The sequence below is a fragment of the Bufo bufo genome, chromosome 4 (assembly GCF_905171765.1).
Source record: "Bufo bufo chromosome 4, aBufBuf1.1, whole genome shotgun sequence".
Lineage (NCBI taxonomy): Eukaryota > Metazoa > Chordata > Amphibia > Anura > Bufonidae > Bufo > Bufo bufo.
In genome coordinates, this window is record NC_053392.1 from 229383876 (window position 1) to 229407242 (window position 23367).

General features: G+C 42.9%; 1 protein-coding gene across 1 annotated transcript in view; it reads left to right on the forward strand.

The window, feature by feature from the left end:
• LOC120997971 (probable cation-transporting ATPase 13A5) overlaps positions 1–23367 on the forward strand; it is a 393800-nt gene that overhangs the window by 158624 nt on the left and 211809 nt on the right. Inside the window, exons 10-12 of the mRNA XM_040428358.1 lie at positions 8777–8947; positions 13375–13532; positions 20350–20538. Of these exons, the coding sequence (XP_040284292.1) occupies positions 8777–8947; positions 13375–13532; positions 20350–20538 (518 nt within the window). The remainder of the gene's footprint in view (positions 1–8776; positions 8948–13374; positions 13533–20349; positions 20539–23367) is intronic.

The window sequence follows — 23367 nt, forward strand, 5'->3', positions numbered from 1 at the left end:
CCGTATGTTTTTTACGGATCCACGGATACATGGATCGGATCCGCAAAACACATACGGACATCTGAATGGAGCCTTATAGGGCAGTGATCAATGACAGGGGGGTGATCACCCCATATAGACTCCCTGATCACCCCCCTGTCATTGATCACCCCCCTGTCATTGATCACCCCCCTGTAAGGCTCCATTCAGACATTTTTTTGGCCCAAGTTAGCGGAAATTATTATTTTTTTCTTACAAAGTCTCATATTCCACTAACTTGTGTCAAAAAAGAAAATCTCACATGAACTCACCATACCCCTCACGGAATCCAAATGCGTAAAAATTTTTAGACATTTATATTCCAGACTTCTTCTCACGCTTTAGGGCCCCTTGAATGCCAGGGCAGTATAAATACCCCACATGTGACCCCATTTCGGAAAGAAGACACCCCAAGGTATTCGCTGAGGGGCATATTGAGTCCATGAAAGATTGAAATTTTTGTCCCAAGTTAGCGGAAAGGGAGACTTTGTGAGAAAAAAAAAATATAAATTTCCGCTAACTTGTGCCACAAGTGACCCCATTTTGGAAAGAAGACACCCCAAGGTATTTTGTGATGGGCATAGTGAGTTCATGGAAGTTTTTATTTTTTGTCACAAGTTAGTGGAATAAGAGACTTTGTAAGGAAAAAAAAAAATCATAATTTTCCGCTTACTTGTGACAAAAAATAAAAAGTTCTATGAACTCACTATGCCCATCAGCGAATACCTTAGTGTGTCTACTTTCTGAAATGGGGTCATTTGTGGGGTGTTTGTACTGTCTGGCCATTGTAGAACCTAAGGAAACATGACAGGTGCTCAGAAAGTCAGAGCTGCTTCAAAAAGCGGAAATTCACATTTTTGTACCATAGTTTGTAAACGCTATAACTTTTACCCAAACCATTTTTTTTTTACCCAAACATTTTTTTTTATCAAAGACATGTAGAACAATTAATTTAGAGAAAAAATTATATATGGATGTCGTTTTTTTTGCAAAATTTTACAACTGAAAGTGAAAAATGTCATTTTTTTGCAAAAAAATCGTTAAATTTCGATTAATAACAAAAAAAGTAAAAATGTCAGCAGCAATGAAATACCACCAAATGAAAGCTCTATTAGTGAGAAGAAAAGGAGGTAAAATTAATTTGGGTGGTAAGTTGCATGACTGAGCAATAAACGGTCAAAGTAGTGTAGTGCAGAAGTGTAAAAAGTGGCCTGGTCATTAAGGGTGTTTAAGCTAAGGGGGCTGAGGTGGTTAATGCTGAGAGCATCAGATCATTATGTACCCGTTTGGTTTCCATGAAGATGATTTGGGTGGCCCACTGGGAAATTTCCTTGTAGGGTCTATGACCTGTCCACCCAGTGGACATATATTATAGTATTATGTCACTAAGGTGACGTAAAAAAAGGACGCAAATATTTATGCACGGCAAATTTGCATCAAAATGTATGACTTTTTACCAGTTCTCACCACTTTTCAGAAATGGTGAGAAAAGGGTGTGTGCTGAGGGCAAGAGGGGGCAGAACCAGTAGGCCTGGCACATGTGTTTGTATTCACACCAGTTTTCTGGCATGAATTAAGATGAGATTAGACTAGAATAGATTTTAGTTTGTCAAACAGCCAGAGTGAGTATTGCCAAATGTATGAGAGGCCTGTGCTTCTGAATAAATTTGAAGCACTCTCTGCCTTAGAAGGGGGAATCAAGACCAGCGATGCAAACGGTCTTGATAAATGTCCCCTGTATTTATATATAAATACTATATATCACTTATGTTTACTCACACATCTATCATAACACATACACATTACAGATATGTACAGTTGTTCTGTCTTCATACACGTTCACACAGTGTGCAGTCTGACATTCAGCATAAACCATTCCTGTCTTCCAAATAAAAGGACTGTCCTTTGTAGTCTAACATATTTGTTGGTAAAACAGGAGTATTTGTGGTAAAACTATAAGAATACAGATAACATGAATAAGTATATAGCATAGCTTGTACTGTAAAATTTGCATAACACAGAAGCACATTGTAAAATGGCTGCCTAACATAGGATTGCATACCTATCTAACAGTTATGACAACCCCCGTGGGTAACAATACAACTAGCTGAACAGCTCTGCATAACATAATGTCCCAGAAACAAAGATAGATCTCTCATCAGATATGCTTTTACCAGGATGGTGGAGTTTAAGAAGGAGATATGCAGCAGGGCAGCTCTGTACTGTGTCCTGGAGACTTCTCTTTCCCAGGATGCTTTGCACTCCACAATGCTTTGCACCACCCACAATACAGCAGTCTTAGCAACAAGAAAAACAAAGTGCAATACAATTTAACACCACTAGATGGTGCTATAACCACATGTATCACTACAGAAATACCAAAGCTAATGCAGATGTAATCTGTAATGATTCTCAACTCTGCTGGGCAGAACAACAGTTGTGCGTACAAATTTGTGAAGTCTTCAAAATTTTCGGTATTTTTGCATAAATTTGACCTAAACCTATATCTGATTTTCACACAAGTCCTAAAAGTAGATAAAGGTAACCAAATCAAACAAATGAATTAATAATTTTAGACTTGGTCATATATTTATTGAGGAAAATGATGGACAGTATTACCACATGTCAGTGAGTGGCAATAGTATATTAACCTTTGCATTCCATATGTGGTGTGACCCCCTTCTGCATCAAAAACTGCAACTAAACATTTCCAGTAATTGTTGATTATTTCATTACATTGGCTTGGAGAACTTTTAGCCCATTCCTTCATACAAAATAGCTTCTATGTTATGTTGGTGATTTTCCTCCCATGCATTGCTCACTTCAGGTACTTCTACAACATTTCTATTGTATTAGGGCCAGGACTTGAACAGAGAAAAGGCAGCGGCGCTCACAGGAGCACTAGTGCCTTCTCAAAACAGCTGATTAGTGAGGGTCCTGGATGTTGGACCCCCACCAATCAGATACTGATAACCTATCCAGAGGACAGATCATCAGTATTAAAATCCTGGAAAACCCTTTTAACCATTCTTTGGTAAAATGACTTGTGTGCTTTGGTTCATTGACTTGATGTATGGAATTCAACTCACACCATTGTTGTTCAGTGTTCTCTTAATGGTGGACTCATGAATATTAGCTAATATGAGAAAGGCCTTTAGTTCCTTAGAGGTTACTTAGAGATGGTTTTGTAACCTTTGCCAGCTGTATTTCTTAGGTCCTCAGAAATCTCTTTGGCTCATGCCATGATATACTCCCACAAACATGTTGTGAAGACTATGATAGATACCTGTTCTTTAAATAAAACATGACTCCCAATCAAACCATGATCCCATTGATTAAAAACACAACTCTAATTATACCTTCAAATTGTGTGCTAACCTTAGAAGTTCACATACCTTTACCAATTATAGGCATATGATATTGGATCATTATTCATGATCATGACTAAGTCTATTATTTTTTACTTGTTTTCATTTGGTTATTTCTATCTACTTTTAGGACTTGTGTGAAAATCTAAAGGGTTCACAAACTTTCAAGCACCACTTTAAATGCATATTAGACACACATATACATTTGCATGCCGCAGACATATATACATGTTACATATATTTTATTTACCCTTCATACATATGCAGTACCCCAGATTTTGACATGCTATGCACTTTTAAACCAGCTGATGGAATATGGGTGGCACCGAGAATGGAGCTAACCACTCCACCCCTTCCACCTTGTTCCACCTTGATAGGAGTGGGCTGGTCCTACTTCTTGTCAGGAGTGGGAGAGTTAGTTTGGCAAGCCTGGAGTTAGGAAACTTGTCCATTTGCTTCCACTCCAAAGGTCTTAGATACTAGAGATCCAGCTCATCTGTGAGGACCACTACTCCTGGGAGACTACAGGGCCACAGGCCACAGAAGTTCTGTAAGCTGCAATGTTTACAGTCAGCAGATTGAGCAGCATTACAGCTATACAGGGTCTTCTGCAGGTTAGGAATAATGTATTAAGACACCCATCACCACAATTTAGGACATACATACTCATAAGCCTGCATTTCACAAATGGACACTTATACAGATGCAGCCAAGCTAAACTTGATGGTTAATGAAGATGAGGTGCTGGCTTATTTAATATCCCAGTCATGTCTCAAGGATTATTTTAAGAGCTGAACATTGACTTATAGGATAGCTGCCTTACATCTGGTGGCATTAGAGGCAGAGCTTGTTAAGAGCTCATTTGCATCCCTTCCCTCCCAGAATTCCAGAGGAGCATGTATGGCCTATAAGTCTCCTCACACTGATTAAGGTGATCTCTCCCTAAGGAGAGTTAGTTCCCCCCTGACCCAGACCCAGGCCTCTCACCCAGTTAAGCCAGTACTCGCTGCTCTGCACTGATGAAGGGCAATCACCCCAAAACGGCAGAGCTTGTCAAGAGCTCATTTGCATCCCTTCCCTCCCTGCTTTAAATAAAGAATGGTAGGAGAAAGTTAACTAAATTTTCAATGGATTTCAATGGCTTTTGTCACAAGATAACCGAGATAACACTGTGCCATGTGTTATCAGAGTCAATTTTAGCTTGTGCCAACTTGCTTTAGTAAAAGAATTAGGATGGAGACTTTTTCTAGCTAGTTTACTCAGACTGCCACCATACGTCATCATCTGGGGAGAGAAATTGCACTTTGTACAAACTACTGCTGGATATACTATAACTTATATTTTGCATTTAGTGTTTTAATGTATTACTCCTGACATAATTCCTTCAAACAAGCTTTCACCACACCGATCCCCAGGAAGCAGCAGCCTGAGGGACTACACCATGACATATCATCTCATCAGGGCCACTAGCAATTACATCCTCTGCACAGGCTCCTCAGGGGTAGAGATGGCCCGAACTATCCGACGGCGAACAGTTCCCGGCGAACATAGCTTGTTCGCGTTCGCCTCTGCCGGGCGAACACATGCGATGTTCGGTCCGCCCCCTATACATCATCATTGAGCAAACTTTGACCCTGTACCTCACAGTCAGCAGACACATTCCAGCCAATCAGCAGCATACCCTCCCTCCCAGACCCTCCCACCTCCTGCACAGCATCCATTTTAGATTCATTCTGAAGCTGCAGTCTTAGTGAGAGGAGGGAGACTGTAACTGCTGCTGATTTAATTGGGAAATCGATAGCTAGGCTAGTGAATTCAGTGTCCACTCCAGTCCTGAAAGACTCATCTGATCTCTGCTGTAAGGACAGCGCCCTGACAGCACCCCAAAAAGCCCTTTTTAGGGCTGCAACATTAGTCTGCTTTTTTTTTTTCCTTTATATACATATTGCAGTTGCCTGGCCTGCCTGTGTGTGAGGAGCTGCAGGCCCACAGACTGTAGTGTGCCCACTGCCAGTGCTCACCCCTGTCATTCCGTGTGGCACAGGACTTTGCTTAAAAAAAGGCACTTAATTTTTACACTTTAATCTAAGGTTAGTTGCCTGCCAGTGTGTGTCAGGCTGACTTCCACTGACTGTAGTGTGCCCACTGCCAGTGCCCACCACTCATACCGGCTGGCACAGGACTTTGCTTAAAAAAGGCATTTAATTTTTACACTTTAATGTAATTTCAGCTGCTTGCCTGCTGCTAGTGTGTGTCAGGCCGACTTCAACTGACTGTAGTGTGCCCACTGCCAGTGCCAACCACTGATACCGGGTGGCACAGTAGCTTGCCGATAAATAAGGCATTTAATTTTTAGACAGTAGTCTAAATTCAGTTGCTTGCCTGCTGCCAGTGTGTGTCAGGCCCGCTTCCACTGACTGTAGTGTGCCCACTGCCAGTGCCAACCACTGATACCGGGTGGCACAGTAGCTTGCCGATAAATAAGGCATTTAATTTTTAGACAGTAGTCTAAATTCAGTTGCTTGCCTGCTGCCAGTGTGTGTCAGGCCCTCTTCCACTGACTGTAGTGTGCCCACTGCCAGTGCCAACCACTCATACCGGGTGGCACAGTAGCTTGCCGATAAATAAGGCATTTAATTTTTACACTTTAGTGTAATTTCAGTTGCTTGCCTGCTGCCAGTGTGTGTCAGGCCCGCTTCTACTGACTGTAGTGTGCCCACTGCCAGTGCCAACCACTGATACCATCTCCCCGTTCGAAAAATCTATTCAATAAATGGCACCCAGATTGGGGACGTTAGAGGGATTAAACTGATGAGAATAGTACTACAGAAAATACCACTCATATCGGGTGTGACAGTAAATTGCACGGCGCAGACGCAGTCACCGTGGATAAAAACAAAGGGGAGGGAGCCAGCGTTTTTTTAACCATCTCCCCGTTCGAAAAATCAATTCAATTGACCTTTCGGGGACCCTTGGTGTTGTACGTGGCTGGGTGGAGGAAGAAACCTTCAATGACATCACCGGGACGTGGCTAGCTTGGTATCCAACCTTGTGCAAATGGGGAGTTTGCGGTTGTGCAAATGAACTGTTTGCGGTGCATTAAAAGGGGAGTTTGGTCTGTCAATGTCTGTGATGCGGGCGTAACCCTTACACTACCTGATCGATACAACATCATACCTGATCGTATACACACACTGGATGTTTTAAAGCACGTTATTCCAAACAATTTAGGAATGTTAGTTGATTTATGCCCTTTATGGATTAAAACCCGACTCTGCGTCCACTACGTAATTTTCCATGGGAGTTTTGCCATAGATCCCCCTCCGGCATGCCACAGTCCAGGTGTTAGACCCCTTGAAACAACTTTCTCATCACTATTGTGGCCAGAAAGAGTCCCTGTGGGTTTTAAAATTCGCCTGTCTATTGAAGTCTATGGCGGTTCGCCCGGTTCGCCAGTTCGCGAACATTTGCGGAAGTTCTCGTTCGCTGTTCGCGAACTGAAAATTTTATGTTCGCGACATCACTACTCAGGGGCTCTCTGCACATATATACAAGTAACACATTATTTTGACATATACATACAATGCATTCGGAAAGTCTCCAGACCCTTTGACTTTTTCATATCTTGTTCTGTTGTAGCTTTGTGCTAAAATAAAAAATAAAAAAGTCAAGATTATCTCTATCATTCTGTACTCATAATTACAAAAGGAAAATCGAATGTTTGAAATCTTTGCTAATTTAATAGGATAAAGAAAGCAGCATCATGCTGTTGGTTGTTTTTAGCAGCTGGGACAGGAAGACTGGTCAGGGTTGAGAGAAAGCTGAATACTGTATGACAAAATACAATGATATTCTTAATGAATACCTGATCCAGAGTGCTCTGGACCTTAGTTTAGGACTTTAGTTTTTCCGTTTTCAATAAATTAGCACAGGTTTCAAACATTTTGTTTTCGCTTTTTCTTCATGGGCCATTGAGTGTTGATCAATGGGAGAAAAACTAGAATTTTTTAAAATTTTAGCACAAGGTTGCAACTAGTGTTGAGCGAATCGCTCCGAGTATCAGGGAAAATTCGATTTGCCGTGAAGATGAATTTCCTCGTACTTTGTGGTAGCAAATAGATTTTCCTTGAATGGTGGTAAAAAAATCATACTTATCTCATCCATTTGATCGCGACAAGCCACCCGCCGCCATCTTGTTTAAAGATCTCGCACAAAATCCCATGTGCAGTGATGTATTACATCACCACGCCAGTCGGTAAAATTAGGATATCGGCAGCCGGCTTGTCGTGATCAAATGGATGAGGTAAGTATGATTTAATTTATTTTTTATCTTACACTGTGTTATTACTGTCAGATGCCGCGATCAGCTATGAACTATCTCCGCTCCCTGTCATTGCACCCAATACTTACAAAGAAATGGGCTTCATGATGAATTAATTCATCAAGAAGCTATTTTTTTTGTAAAAAAAAGCAGCCAATTAGCATTTTCCAATACTTCGCTCATCTCTAGTTGCAACATAGCAAAATGTGAAAAAAGTGATGACTTTCCGAAGGTGATTGTATCCATTACCCATCTATATATTTACACACACCTCTCCTGCAGATAGGTGGATATTGGTCATGGAGGCAGAATGGGCCATTACCCCCACCTGTCCCATCTCAGGAAAACAGTGGAGGGGATCTATAAACTTCTGATAGGCACAAACATATAATCTCATATATACACTGTCACATACAGATGTAGCAGACCTGAAAAGAACTGTGATAACACATGTCACAATGTTATCTCTTTACAAAATCAATTGAAAAAGTAATGGTAACCTTTGATTTTAGCTCTTCTACATCTGTACTCAGGGTCCACCTGCTGGTCATGTTTTCAGGATTCTCTTAGTATTGAAGGTGCATACATAATGTCATAATACACATAGGCACATACATGCTGTCTCATATACACACCACACAGACAATGCCTTATACAAACACGGGAAATATATATATATATATATATATATATATATATATATATTGTATGTGTGTGTGTATCTATCAATCTATCTATCTATCTATCTATCTATCTATCTATATATATATATATATACATATAGATATATATACACACACTGTATACACACACAACAAGTAAATACAGCACTTATCACTTATCTCCTTCCTTTCCTGGAGGAGCTCAAGTTTCTTGTAGGGGTAGACCTGTTCTGACCGTCATTATATTATTAAGGAGAGAATGGTTGCCTCCATTCATATGTGCAGTGCATTAAAGTATTGACAGGACCAGCATTTAATAGTGGAAGAAATACAGTTAGGCACATAAAAGACATATAGCTGGTGGGCAGATAATTTTTTTACAGAAAATATCTATTTTTTATTTTGAGGTGAAAGTATTCCTGTGACAAAAACACCACTTCCAAACATAAACAACTCTATTCCATGGATGACATACAGTGGTGAGGATTACAAAAAACATGTTCTTTATTGTGGAACTGAGGTCATCCAGGCTAAAAGAAACAATCAAGATCTTGTAAAAGCTGTTGTCCTACAAACTGGTGGGTATACTGGTTTTTACATATGTATGATATAGTTTAAAAGTTGTTTACAGGATTATGTCAAATCTCAACTGCACATCTCTGACCTAAAAATTCATTTTCTTTACTGGTTGGGAAGGAAATACTTCTTAATATTTGATATTCTCCCTAAAAGTATTTACACTCCACCATTATTATACACCATTGCCATCTCCCTCCATCAATGTTCTTTATCCATACTGTATAAAACAATTGTTTAGACAATTTTTATTGGATAAAAAAAGGCTCACCTTTAGACTACTCTCCCACAAAAAAATCACGAGGAGTTATGGGCCTGCCAGACTCCTATCTTTAATATTTAAATAGATGGAATAAATATCTTCCTAACATCGAAATAGAGCATGTCATATTAAGCCCCTTCTACTGTGAGGCTAATTTACTACTTAGAGCCTGTTTTCACCAAGTAAAGATATCACTCTGATTGTTTACATCCTGCATGTAGCACTTCTTGCAACTGTATCCAACCAAACCTAAGTTGCACCTCTCCTTTCCTGCCACAGCACCAGCACCACCCCCGAAAATGCCCACCTAGTTTATTGCTCCTCCTGCCCATCTGGTTATATAGTTACTCCCCTATCACTACCCCTGTCTCTGCTTTTATACACCCATGGGCATAACATTGCAAAAATTAAGAAAGAGCTGCATGAACATGGTCATGTGACCAGCTCCTAAAGAAAAATAGGAGCAATAAAGTTAATGGCTATGTACACATTTGGGGGGAAATTGTTATTGATGTATTGTACTCATTATGAGCTATAAACAATTTTTTCAATGGCTCTTTATTAAAAGTGTTGAGCACCTTTCTCTCTACAGCCTTAAGATTATCTAGTAGGATGTTCTGTATTTTTACTGTGTTCCATTAACCAGCTCAGCTGACGGCTCCATATCTATGATCTGTGACCTCATAAACATTCATTATGGCTCAATTATCACCTTAGTGATAAGAACGTAGCTTAAATGTGAGTTAAAAAAAGTGTTTATGACCATTTAGTAATTTAGAGATGAGGTTTATTAGATGACCGACACACATTAAAAGTGAAAGTACAATTTACACAGCTAGACAGTTTGTGACAGAATGGCTGAATGTTTTTGTTAATAAAGATCAACAGAATTTTTTTTTAACCCAAAATGAGTAAATTGCAAAAATAAAAATTGCCCTCTAAAAGAAGCATAATGGAGAATTACAGCTACCATCATAAATAATTATTTTAAAGATTGTTGATGCAAACTAGAAAGCCCATTTAATTTTTGCTGGCATAGTGGCAATGACACTGGCTCCCTCAGCCATATCTTGTGGGATTGCCGATTTACTAAGCCCTTTTGGCAAGCTGTCACAAAACACCCCCGACCCCAGAGCATTCCGATCTGATTTAACAAGGTAAGCACAAATGTAGACTTGAAAGTTGGCCAGCTGGTAGTGCAAGAACCACACTAAATTCAAGACTTTATGGAACTTCTGGATAATGGGAACAGTTGGATGCTAAAGCGCTGCGGAATATAGTATCGCTATGTAAGTGCTTAAAATAAATAAGTAAATAAATATTCTTTAGAAATACTAACCGCTCATCCTCCTGCTCTCTCACACAACATAATACCCTACTAAGGCCTCATGCACACGAACGTTTTTTTTCACGGTCCGCAAAAACAGGGTCCGTAGGTCCGTGATCCGTGACCGTTTTTTCGTCCGTGGGTCTTCCTTGATTTTTGGAGGATCCACGGACATGAAAAAAAAGTTGTTTTGGTGTCCGCCTGGCCGTGCGGAGCCAAACGGATCCGTCCTGAATTACAATGCAAGTCAATGGGGACGGATCCGTTTGACGTTGACACAATATGGTGCCATTTCAAACGGATCCGTCCCCATTGACTTTCAATGTAAAGTCTGGAGTCCCTTTTATACCATCAGATCGGAGTTTTCTCCAATCCGATGGTATATTTTAACTTGAAGCATCCCCATCACCATGGGAACGCCTCTATGTTAGAATATACTGTCGGATATGAGTTAGATCGTGAAACCTCATTTCCGACAGTATATTCTAACACAGAGGCGTTCCCATGGTGATGGGGACGCTTCTAGTTAGAATATACTACAAACTGTGTACATGACTGCCCCCTGCTGCCTAGCAGCATCCGATCTCTTACAGGGGGCCGTGATCAGCACAATTAACCCCTCAGGTGCCGCACCTGAAGGGGTTAATTGTACTATCATATCCCCCTGTAAGAGATCAGGGCTGCCAGGCAGCAGGGGGCAGACCCCCCCCCCCAGTTTGAATATCATTGGTGGCCAGTGCGGCCCCCCCCTTCCTCCCTCTATTGTAATAATTCGTAGGTGGCACAGTGTGCCCCCCCCGCCCCCCCTTCCTCCCTCTATTGTAATAATTCGTTGGTGGCACAGTGTGCGGCCCCCCCCCTTCCTCCCTCTATTGTAATAAATCGTTGGTGGCACAGTGTGCGCCCCCCATTGGCCCCCCATCCCTCTATAGCATTAACAACATTGGTGGCCAGTGTGCGGCCTCCCATTCACCCCCCCCCCCGATCATTGGTGGCAGCGGGTTACTAGCAATAGTACAATAGTAAAAGATTCATACTTACCTGGGAGCTGCGATGTTCGTGTCCGGCCGGGAGCTCCTCCTACTGGTAAGTGACGGTTCATTTAGCAATGCGCCGCACAGACCTGTCACTTAACAGTAGGTGGAGGCAGCTCCCGGCCGGACACGAACATCGCAGCAGCAGGTAAGTATGAATCTTCTACTATTGTACTATTGCTAAGTAACCATGGCAACCAGGACTGTAGTAGCGTCCTGGTTGCCATGGTTACCGATCGGAGCCCCAGCGATTAAACTGGGACTCCGATCGGAACTCCGCTGCCACCAATGATGGGGGGGGGGAGATGGGAGGCCGCACACTGGCCACCAATGTTGTTAATGCTATAGAGGGAGGGGGGCCGATGGGGGCGCACACTGTGCCACCAACGATTTATTACAATAGAGGGAGGGAGGGGCGCACACTGTGCCACCAACGAATTATTACAATAGAGGGAGAGAGGGGGGGGCGCACACTGTGCCACCAACGAATTATTACAATAGAGGGAGGGAGGGGGGGCGCACACTGTGCCACCAACGAATTATTACAATAGAGGGAGGGAGGGGGGGTGCACACTGTGCCACCAATGAATTATTACAATAGAGGGAGGGGGGGGGGCGCACTGGCCACCAACCTATTATTACAATAGAGGGGGGGGGCCGCACTAGCCACCAATGATATTCAAACTGGGGAGGGGGGGAGGGTCTGCCCCCTGATGCCTGGCAGCCCTGATCTCTTACAGGCCGTGATCAGCACAATTAACCCCTTCAGGTGCCGCACCTGAAGGGGTTAATTGTGCTGATCACGGCCCCCTGTAAGAGATTGGGTGCTGCCAGGCAGCAGGGGGCAGTCTTGTACACAGTTTGTAGTGTATTCTAACTAGAAGCGTCCCCATCACCATGGGAACGCTTCTGTGTTAGAATATACTGTCGGTTCTGAGTTTTCACGAAGTGAAAACTCAGCTTTGAAAAAGCTTTTATGCAGACGGATCTTCGGATCCGTCTGTATAAAAACTAACCTACGGCCACGGATCACGGACACGGATGCCAATCTTGTGTGCATCCGTGTTCTTTCACGGACCCATTGACTTAAATGGGTCCGTGAACTGTTGGCCGTGAAAAAAATAGGACAGGTCATATTTTTTTCACGGCCAGGAAACACGGATCTCGGATGTGGCTGCAAAACGGTGCATTTTCTGTTTTTTACACGGACCCATTGAAAGTCAATGGGTCCGTGAAAAAAAACGGAAAACGGCACAATGGCCACGGGTGCACACAACGGTCGTGTGCAGGAGGCCTAAATCTCCTGAAAGGCTCTCTGGTTCCAGTAATGAGGCCACAATTCCTGCTGACGGTAATGTCCCATCCATGATCAAGTGTACCGCTGCAACCATTCACTGTTCTTTGCGGTGACGTGCCGGCTGCTACTACTTAGGGAAACTCCACCTCCGATGTCAGTGTATGGCTGGAGTTCAGTGCTGAAACTGAGTGGCTTTCAGGATGTGTGAATATGTCATTTTTTCCAGGTGGTTTTAAATTTTTGTTGGGGGAGGGGGGTTAAACAAACCCTTTAATTAATTGGTTCTTTATGACAGAGATTCTCTAGAGACATTATGGGAAGCATTTTGATACTATTTATTTGTTTGGATAAAACAGCATAGTAATTTGCCCTGTTTTAGTATATATAGTGGACTTTGTTTATTTATCTTTCTTCATCTTTTAACTTCCAAAACATAATTATATAGGAATAACTATTTTGGCAATTGATATATAGTTGTGTATTTTTCTAATGGATTTTGTTTTATTTAGGATTCAATACTGCAAAGGGAGATCTAGTAAGAGCGATTCTGTATAACAAACCGATGAATGTGAAACTGCATAGAGAGGCCATAAGATTTCTTATGGTTCTTGTAGCTTTTTCTATTCTTGGAGTAATCTATACCGCAGCTGTGTACATAAAGAATGGGGTAAGTATTTTGTTTGCTGCGTGGAAGCAAAATATATCTATCTATCTATCTATCTATCTATCTATCCATCTATCTATCTATCTATCTATCTATCTATCTCATATCTGTGTGTGTATATATATATATATATATATATATATACAGTGGATATAAAAAGTCTACACACCCCTGATAAAATGTCAGGTTTCTGTTATGTAAAAAAAGGAGACAAAGATAAATCATTTCAGAACTTTTTCCACCTTTAATGTGACCTATAAACTGTACAACTCAATTGAAAAACTAACTGAAATCTTTAGGTAGAGGGACGAAAAAATAAAATAAAATAATAATATGGTTGGATAAGTGTGCACACCATTAAACTAATGCTTTGTTGAAGCACCTTTTGAATTTATTACAGCACTCAGTCTTTTTGGGTATGAGTCTATCAGCATGGCACATTTTGACTTGGCAAGATTTGCCCACTCTTCTTTGCGAAAACACTCCAAATCTGTCAGATTGCGAAGGCATCTCCTGTGCACAGCCCTCTTCAGATCACCCCACAGATTTTTAATCGGATTCAGGTCTGGGCTCTGGCTGGGCCATTCCAAAACTTTAATCGTCTTCTGGTGAAGCCATTCCTTTGTTGATTTGGATGTATGCTTTGGGTCGTTGTCATGCTGAAAGATGAAGTTCCTCTTCATGTTCAGCTTTCTAGCAGAAGCCTGAAGGTTTTGTGCCAATATTGACTGGTATTTGGAACTGTTCATAATTCCATCTAGCTTAACTAAGGCCCCAGTTCCAGCTGAAGAAAAACAGCCCCATAGCATGATGCTGCCACCACCATGCTTCACTATGGGTATGCTGTTCTTTTGGTTATGTGCAGTGTTGTTTCTGGGCCAAACATATCTTTTGGAATTATGGCCAAAAAGTTCAACCTTGGTTTCATCAGACCATAACACCTTTTCCCACATGCTTTTGGGAGACTTGTTTTTGCAAAATGTAGCCCGGCTTGATGTTTTTCTTCGTAAGAAAATGCTTTTGTCTTGCCACTCTACCCCATAGCCCAGACATATGAAGAATACGGGAGATTATTGTCACATGTACCACACAGCCAGTACTTGCCAGATATTCCTGCAGCTCCTTTAATGTTGCTGTAGGCCTCTTGGTAGCCTCCCAGACCAGTTTTCTTCTCATCTTTTCATCAATTTTGGAGGGACGTTCCGTTCTTGGTAATGTCACTGTTGTGCTATATTTTCTCCACTTGATGATGACTGTCTTCACTGTGTCCCATGGTATATCTAATTCCTTGGAAATTCTTTTGTCCGCTTTTCCTGACTGATACCTTTTAACAATGAGATCCCTCTGATGTTTTAGAAGCTCTCTGTGGACCATGGCTTTTGCTGTGGGATGCGACTAAGAAAATTTCAGGAAAGACCAACTAGAATAGCTGAACTTTATTTGGGGTTATTCAGAGGCACTTTAAATGATGGCAGGTGTATGCTGTCTCCTATTTAACATGATTTTGAATGTGATTGCTTAATTCTGAACACAGCTACATCCCCAGTTATAAGAAAGTGTGTGCACACTTATGCAACCACATTATTATTATTTTTTTCTTCCCTCCACCTAAAATATTTCAGTTTGTTTTTCAATTGAGTGGTACAGTTTATAGGTCACATTAAAGGTGGAAAAAGTTCTGAAATGATTTATCTTTGTCTCATTTTTTTACATCACAGAAACTTGACATTTTAACAGGGGTGGGTAGATTTTTTTACATCCACTGTGTATATACAGGTGAAACTCGAAAAATTAGAATATCGGGCAAAAGACCATTTATTTCAGTAATGAAAATTAAAAGGAATTGCATTAATGCAGCTTAAAATTCGAATTTTGTGAAAAGGTTCAATATTCTAGGCTCAAAGTGTCACACTCTAGTCAGCTAATTAATCCAAATCCCCTGAGCAAAGGGTACCTCAAAATTGTGACTTTGGGGTTTCATAAGCTATAAGTCATAATTATCCAAACATCTAACAAATAAAGGCTTGAAATATCTTGCTTTGCATGTAATGAGTCTATCTTATATGTTAGTTTTCACCTTTTAAGTTGCATTACTGAAATAAATGAACTTTCAAGTTTCACCTGTGTATATACACTCACCTAAAGAATTATTAGGAACACCTGTTTATTATCTAGTCAACCAATCACATGGCAGTTGCTTCAATGCATTTAGGGGTGTGGTCCTGGTGAAGACAATCTCCTGAACTCCAAACTGAATGTCAGAATGGGAAAGAAAGGTGATTTAAGCAATTTTGAGCGTGGCATGGTTGTTGGTGCCAGACGGGCCGGTCTGAGTATTTCACAATCTGCTCAGTTACTGGGATTTTCACGCACAACCATTTCTAGGGTTTACAAAGAATGGTGTGAAAAGGGAAAAACATCCAGTATGCGGCAGTCCTGTGGGCAAAAATGCCTTGTGGATGCTAGAGGTCAGAGGAGAATGGGCCGACTGATTCAAGCTGATAGAAAAGCAAGGTTGACTGAAATAACCACTCGTTACAACCGAGGTATGCAGCCAAGCATTTGTGAAGCCACAACACGCACAACCTTGAGGCGGATGGGCTACAACAGCAGACGACCCCACCGGGTACCACTCATCTCCACTACAGATAGGAAAAAGAGGCTACAATTTGCACGAGCTCACCAAAATTGGACTGTTGAAGACTGGAAAAATGTTGCCTGGTCTGATGAGTCTCGATTTCTGTTGAGACATTCAAATGGTAGAGTCCGAATTTGGCGTAAACAGAATAAGAACATGTATCCATCCTCTGATGGCTACTTCCAGCAGGATAATGCACCATGTCACAAAGCTCGAATCATTTCAAATTGGTTTCTTGAACATGACAATGAGTTCACTGTACTAAAATGGCCCCCACAGTCACCAGATCTCAACCCAATAGAGCATCTTTGGGATGTGGTGGAACGGGAGCTTCGTGCCCTGGATGTGCATCCCTCAAATCTCCATCAACTGCAAGATGCTATCCTATCAATATGGGCCAACATTTCTAAAGAATGCTATTAGCACCTTGTTGAATCAATGCCACGTAGAATTAAGGCAGTTCTGAAGGCAAAAGGGGGTCCAACACCGTAATAGTATGGTGTTCCTAATAATTCTTTAGGTGAGTGTGTATATATATATATATATATATATATATATACACTGCTCAAAAAAATAAAGGGAACACCTAAACAACACAATGTAACTCCAAGTCAATCACACTTCTGTTAAATCAAACTGTCCACTTAGGAAGCAACACTGAGTGACAATCAATTTCACGTGCTGTTGTGCAAATGGGATAGACAACAGGTGGAAATTATAGGCAATTAGCAAGACACCCCCAATAAAGGAGTGGTTCTGCAGGTGGTGACCACAGACCATTTCTCAGTTCCTATGCTTCCTGGCTGATGTTTTGGTCACTTTTGAATGCTGGCGGTGCTTTCACTCTAGTGGTAGCATGAGACGGAGTCTACAACCCACACAAGTGGCTCAGGTAGTGCAGCTTATCCAGGATGGCACATCAATGCGAGCTGTGGCAAGAAGGATTGCTGTGTCTGTCAGCGTAGTGTCCAGAGCATGGAGGCGCTACCAGGAGACAGGCCAGTACATCAGGAGGCGTGGAGGAGGCCGTAGGAGGGCAACAACCCAGCAGCAGGACCGCTACCTCCGCCTTTGTGCAAGGAGGAACAGGAGGAGCACTGCCAGAGCCCTGCAAAATGACCTCCAGCAGGCCACAAATGTGCATGTGTCTGCTCAAACGGTCAGAAACAGACTCCATGAGGGTGATATGAGGGCCCAACGTCCACAGGTGGGGGTTGTGCTTACAGCCCAACACCGTGCAGGACGTTTGGCATTTGCCAGAGAACACCAAGATTGGCAAATTCGCCACTGGCGCCCTGTGCTCTTCAAAGATGAAAGCAGGTTCACACTGAGCACATGTGACAGACGTGACAGAGTCTGGAGACGCCGTGGAGAACGTTCTGCTGCCTGCAACATCCTCCAGCATGACCGGTTTGGCATTGGGTCAGTAATGGTGTGGGGTGGCATTTCTTTGGAGTGCCGCACAGCCCTCCATGTGCTCGCCAGAGGTAGCCTGACTGCCATTAGGTACCGAGATGAGATCCTCAGACCCCTTGTGAGACCATATGCTGGTGCGGTTGGCCCTGGGTTCCTCCTAATGCAAGACAATGCTAGACCTCATGTGGCTGAAGTGTGTCAGCAGTTCCTGCAAGACGAAGGCATTGATGCTATGGATTGGCCCGCCCGTTCCCCAGACCTGAATCCAATTGAGCACATCTGGGACATCATGTCTCGCTCTATCCACCAACGTCATGTTGCACCATAGACTGTCCAGGAGTTGGCAGATGCTTTAGTCCAGGTCTAGGAGGAGATCCCTCAGGAGACAGTCCGCCACCTCATCAGGAGCATGCACAGGTGTTGTAGGGAGGTCATACAGGCACGTGGAGGCAACACACACTACTAAGCCTCATTTTGACTTGTTTTAAGGACATTACATCAAAGTTGGATCAGCCTGTAGTGTGTTTTTCCACTTTATTTTTGAGTGTGACTCCAAATCCAGACCTCCATGGGTAGAAAAATTTGATTTCCATTTTTTTTATTTTTGTGTGATTTTGTTGTCAGCACATTCAACTATGTAAAGAACAAAGTATTTCAGAAGAATATTTAAATAATTCAGATCTAGGATGTGTTATTTTTGTGTTCCCTTTATTTTTTTGAGCAGTGTATATACCCACCACTTGTTGGCTTGTGGGTGAAATTTCAGGATGAACCTAAAATGCACTCTAACATTCACAGGTGAACGTAATGTGACCTTCTCACCTTCTCTAAACATTTGAATGAACATGTCCAACTGTTCAATGTTTTCAGTACTTTTTGAACAACTTGCTGATCTCTAACAAGGAGCTTAACGGCAAAATTCATAGCATCAATAAATCGCCAATAAATTTCCTGGTTCAATTTGAATTGGTATTTAAACAGTCATCCTCATCATGCTATTCACATTTTGACATCATGAGACCAAGACAACACCTAACAATTGATCAACAGTACCTCACCATTGCGAGGCTTCAAGCAGGATGTGCTCGTACGGAAGTGGTCACTGAGATTAGAGTGCCATTAGCAGGTTGCAACACAGATAGAGAAAGACTGGAAGAGTCACAGAAAGGCATAGAAGTGGGCGTCCTTTGGCCACATCCCATAGTGATGAATACCTTATTGTGAACAATGCTCTGCGGAACTGGATGATGAGTGCCACACAACTCCAGGCACATTTAAGGGAGGGGAGAGGCACCCAAGTGTCAAATCAGACCACTCAAAACTATTTACATCAGCATGGTCTGCGTGCTAGATGACCCACTAGGGTACCTGTCCATACCACAAGACGTCATCGTCTTGCATAGGCCAGGGAGTACCAGTGGGCCTCAGTGCTGTTCACTAATGAAAGTTAATTTATGTTGAGCAGAAATGATGGCCACCAAGGATGTTGGAGACATCAACAGTCATTGTGCCTCTGCATGAACAACAGAGGCCTAATTTCATGTTTATGGACGACAATGCACCAGCTCATTGAGGTTGCATCATTAGGGAATGGCTGCTGGAGACTGGGTACCCCAAATGGAGTACCTGCACTTTCTCCGGACGTGATTCCGATTGAAAACCTATGGGATCAGCTGAGTCGCTATGTAGAGGTTCGTAAGTCTGTACCCCAGAACCTCAATGACCTGAGGGCTGCTCTTCAAGAAGAGTGGGATGTCAGGGCTCAGCAGACAATAATTTGACTTGTGAACAGCATGAGGCGTTGTTGTCAAGCTGAAATTGATGCTTAATGCCACATGACAAGTTTTTGAGACATTGAAATTTTTTATGGGGGTATACCCACCACTGTTGTTGGCTTTTATTTCAATAAATTGTTTGAGACGAGGAAATCACCATTGCATGCTTTTACTTAAATGCCCTACTTTCATGATATAATATCAATGTAGCGTGAACTTTTTATGTTTTCCATAAATTTCACCCAAAAGCCAAATATCCATAACTTTTTATTCATAGTGTATATACACACACACAGTGGTGCTTAAAAGTTTGTGAACTATCCCGAATTGTCTATATTTCAGCATAAATTTGACCTAAAACTACATCAGATTTTCACACAGTTAAAAATAGATAGATAACCAAATCAAACAAATGACTCAAACGTATTAGACTTTGTCATTTATTGAGGAAAATGAAGCAATATCACATGTCTGTGAGTGGTAAAAGTATCTTTACCTTTGCTCTTCAGTACCTGGTGTGGCCCCCTTGTGCAGCAATAACTGCAACTAAACATTCTGGTAATTATTAATTAGTCTTGCATATCGAATTGGAGGAAATTTAGCAAATTTTTCTGTACAAAACAGCTTCAACTCTGTTATGTCGCCATATTAGATCAAGGGCAAATTTTTTAAATAGAAAGGTGGTCATGCAGTATATCAAAGAAGACCAGAATTTTCTGATAAAATCGATTGCTGCAAGGGATGTCACACTTCCGGTCCAGTAGGGACTGGAAGCAGAGAGGATGGGAGTTCGGCTGTGGATCAGAAATGCTTTCAACAGGTAAGTATTTATTTGTTTTGCCTGTTTATACTGTGCCACCAGGCTTATGGAATTTATTTTTGACTCTTGGAAAACCCCTTTAAATGAGATTAGCAAAGTCAAAAGTTTAGATCTACTTTGCTTTAAAGGTTTCTATAGATTTACTTACTTTTCCCTATTTTATTTTCATAGGCCAGTGTTTATGACACTGTAGTAATGTCACTTCTGATGCTAACAGTTGGGATTAATGCAGCCCTCCCAGCATCTCTTACACTTTGTCTTCTGTATGGTCAAACAAGGCTAAAGAAAAAGGGAATCTTCTGCATCAGTCCTCAAAGGATCAATTTAGCTGGGCAGCTGAATCTTGTATGTTTTGATAAGGTAATTAAATTTTATTCTGTAATCTGTATTTTATTTTTTTATTAGGCAAATTAGCATTTATTAGCTTTTTGATGTTAGTTCTATGAAAAATCAAGCTCATATATGGCATTACAACGGGCAATAAAAAAAACAGATGATAATGAGGATAAGGCCTCATGCACACGACCGTTTTTTTTACGGTCCGCAAAAAGGGGGTCCGTAGGTCCGATCCGTGACCGTTTTTTCGTCCTTGATTTTTGTAGGATCCACGGACATGAAAAAAAAGTCGTTTTGGTGTCCGCCAGGTTGTGCGGAGCCAAACGGATCCGTCCTGAATTACAATGCAAGTCAATGGGGACGGATCCGTTTGACGTTGACACAATATGGTGCAATTGCAAACGGATCCGTCCCCCATTGACTTTCAATGTAAAGTCAGGAGTCCCTTTTATACCATCGGATCTGAGTTTTCTCCAATCCGATGGTATATTTTAACCTGAAGCGTCCCCATCACCATGGGAACGCCTCTATGTTAGAATATACTGTCGGATATGAGTTAGATGTGAAACTCAAATCCGACAGTATATTCTAACACAGAGGCGTTCCCATGGTGATGGGGACGCTTCAGGTTAGAATATACTAAAAGAACTGTGTACATGACTGCCCCCTGCTGTTTTTAACTCATTGGTGGCCAGTGCGGCCGGCCCTCCTCCCCCCCTGTAGTTAACGCTTTGTTGTCCAATGCGGCCGGCCCCCCTCCCTCCCCTGTAGTTAACTCGTTGGTGGCCAGTGGGCCCCCCTCCCTCCCCTGTAGTTAACTCTTTGTTGTCCAGTGCGGCCGGCCCCCCCTCCCTCCCCTGTAGTTAACTCGTTGGTGGCCAGTGGGTCCCCCCTCCCTCCCCTGTAGTTAACTCTTTGTTGTCCAGTGCGGCCGCCCCCCCCCCTCCCTCCCCTGTAGTTAATTCGTTGGTGGCCAGTGGGCCCTCCCTCCCCCTCCTAATTAAAATCTCCCCCCCTATCATTGGTGGCAGCGGAGAGTACCGATCGGAGTCCCAGTTTAATCGCTGGGGCTCCGATCGGTAACCATGGCAACCAGGACGCTACTGCAGTCCTGGTTGCCATGGTTACTTAGCAATTTGTAGAAGCATTATACTGACCTGCGAGATGCGATGTCTGTGTCCGGCCGGGAGCTCCTCCTACTGGTAAGTGACAGGTCTGTGCGGCGCATTGCTTAATGACCTGTCACTTACCAGTAGGAGGAGCTCCTGGCCGGACACAGACATCGCATCTCGCAGGTAAGTAAAATGCTGCTACAAATTGCTAAGTAACCATGGCAACCGGGACTGCAGTAGCATCCTGGTTGCCATGGTTACCGATCGGAGCCCCAGCGATTAAACTGGGACTCCGATCGGTACTCTCCGCTGCCACCAATGATAGGGGGGGAGATTTTAATTAGGAGGGGGAGGGAGGGGGAGGGCCCACTGGCCACCAACGAGTTAACTACAGGGGAGGGAGGAGGGGGCGGCCGCACTGGACAACAAAGAGTTAACTACAGGGGAGGGAGGGGGGTGCCACTGGCCACCAACGAGTTAACTACAGGGGAGGGAGGGGGGGGCCAGCCTCACTGGACAACAAAGAGTTAACTACAGGGGAGGGAGGGGGCCCACTGGCCACCAATGAGTTAACTACTGGGGAGGGAGGGGGGGGGGGGCGGCCGCACTGGACAACAAAGAGTTAACTACAGGGGAGGGAGGGGGGGGCCAATCTCACTGGACAACAAAGAGTTAACTACAGGGGAGGGAGGGGGGCCCATTGGCCACCAATGAGTTAACTACTGGGGAGGGAGGGGGGGGGGGCGGCCGCACTGGACAACAAAGAGTTAACTACAGGGGAGGGAGGGGGCCCACTGGCCACTAATGTGTTAACTACAGGGGGGGGGCCTGCCCCCTGCTGCCTGGCAGCACCTGCCAGGCAGCAGGGGGCAGTCATGTACACAGTTCTTTTAGTATATTCTAACCTGAAGCGTACCCATCACCATGGGAACGCCTCTGTGTTAGAATATACTGTCGGATCTGAGTTTTCATGAAGTAAAATCCATCTGTATAAAAGTAACCTACGGCCACGGATCACGGACACGGATGCCAATCTTGTGTGCATCCGTGTTCTTTCAAGGACCCATTGACTTGAATGGGTCCGTGAACCGTTGTCCGTCAAAAAAATAGGACAGGTCATATTTTTTTGACGGACAGGATACACGGATCACGGTCTCGGCTGCAAAACGGGGCATTTTCCGATTTTTCCACGGACCCATTGAAAGTCAATGGGTCCGCGAAAAAAAAACGGAAAACGGCACGACAGCCACGGATACACACAACGGTCGTGTGCATGAGGCCTAAGACTTAATGATAAAAGTTAGTGAGATATCTGTAATCTCATGGGCTGTGATTGTACGGTAAATGATGAAGATTTTCTCAAAACATTTCCACTGTGGAGAATCCACAGCATTTATGTCACATATGGTTGTACCCTAAGAGTAAAGATGTCGCAAACATAAAATTTTTCCATTCGCGAACGGTGAACGTGAATTTCCGCAAATGTTCACGAACGGGCGAACCGCCATAGACTTCAATAGGCAGGCGAATTTTAAAACCCACAGGGACTCTTTCTGGCCACTATAGTGATGGAAAAGTTGTTTCAAGGGGACTAACACGTGGACTGTGGCATGCTGGAGGGGGATCCATGGCAAAACTCCCATGGAAAATTACGTAGTTGACGCAGAGTCTGGTTTTAATCCATAAAGGACATAAATTCCCTAACATTCCTAAATTGTTTGGAATAACGTGCTTGAAAATC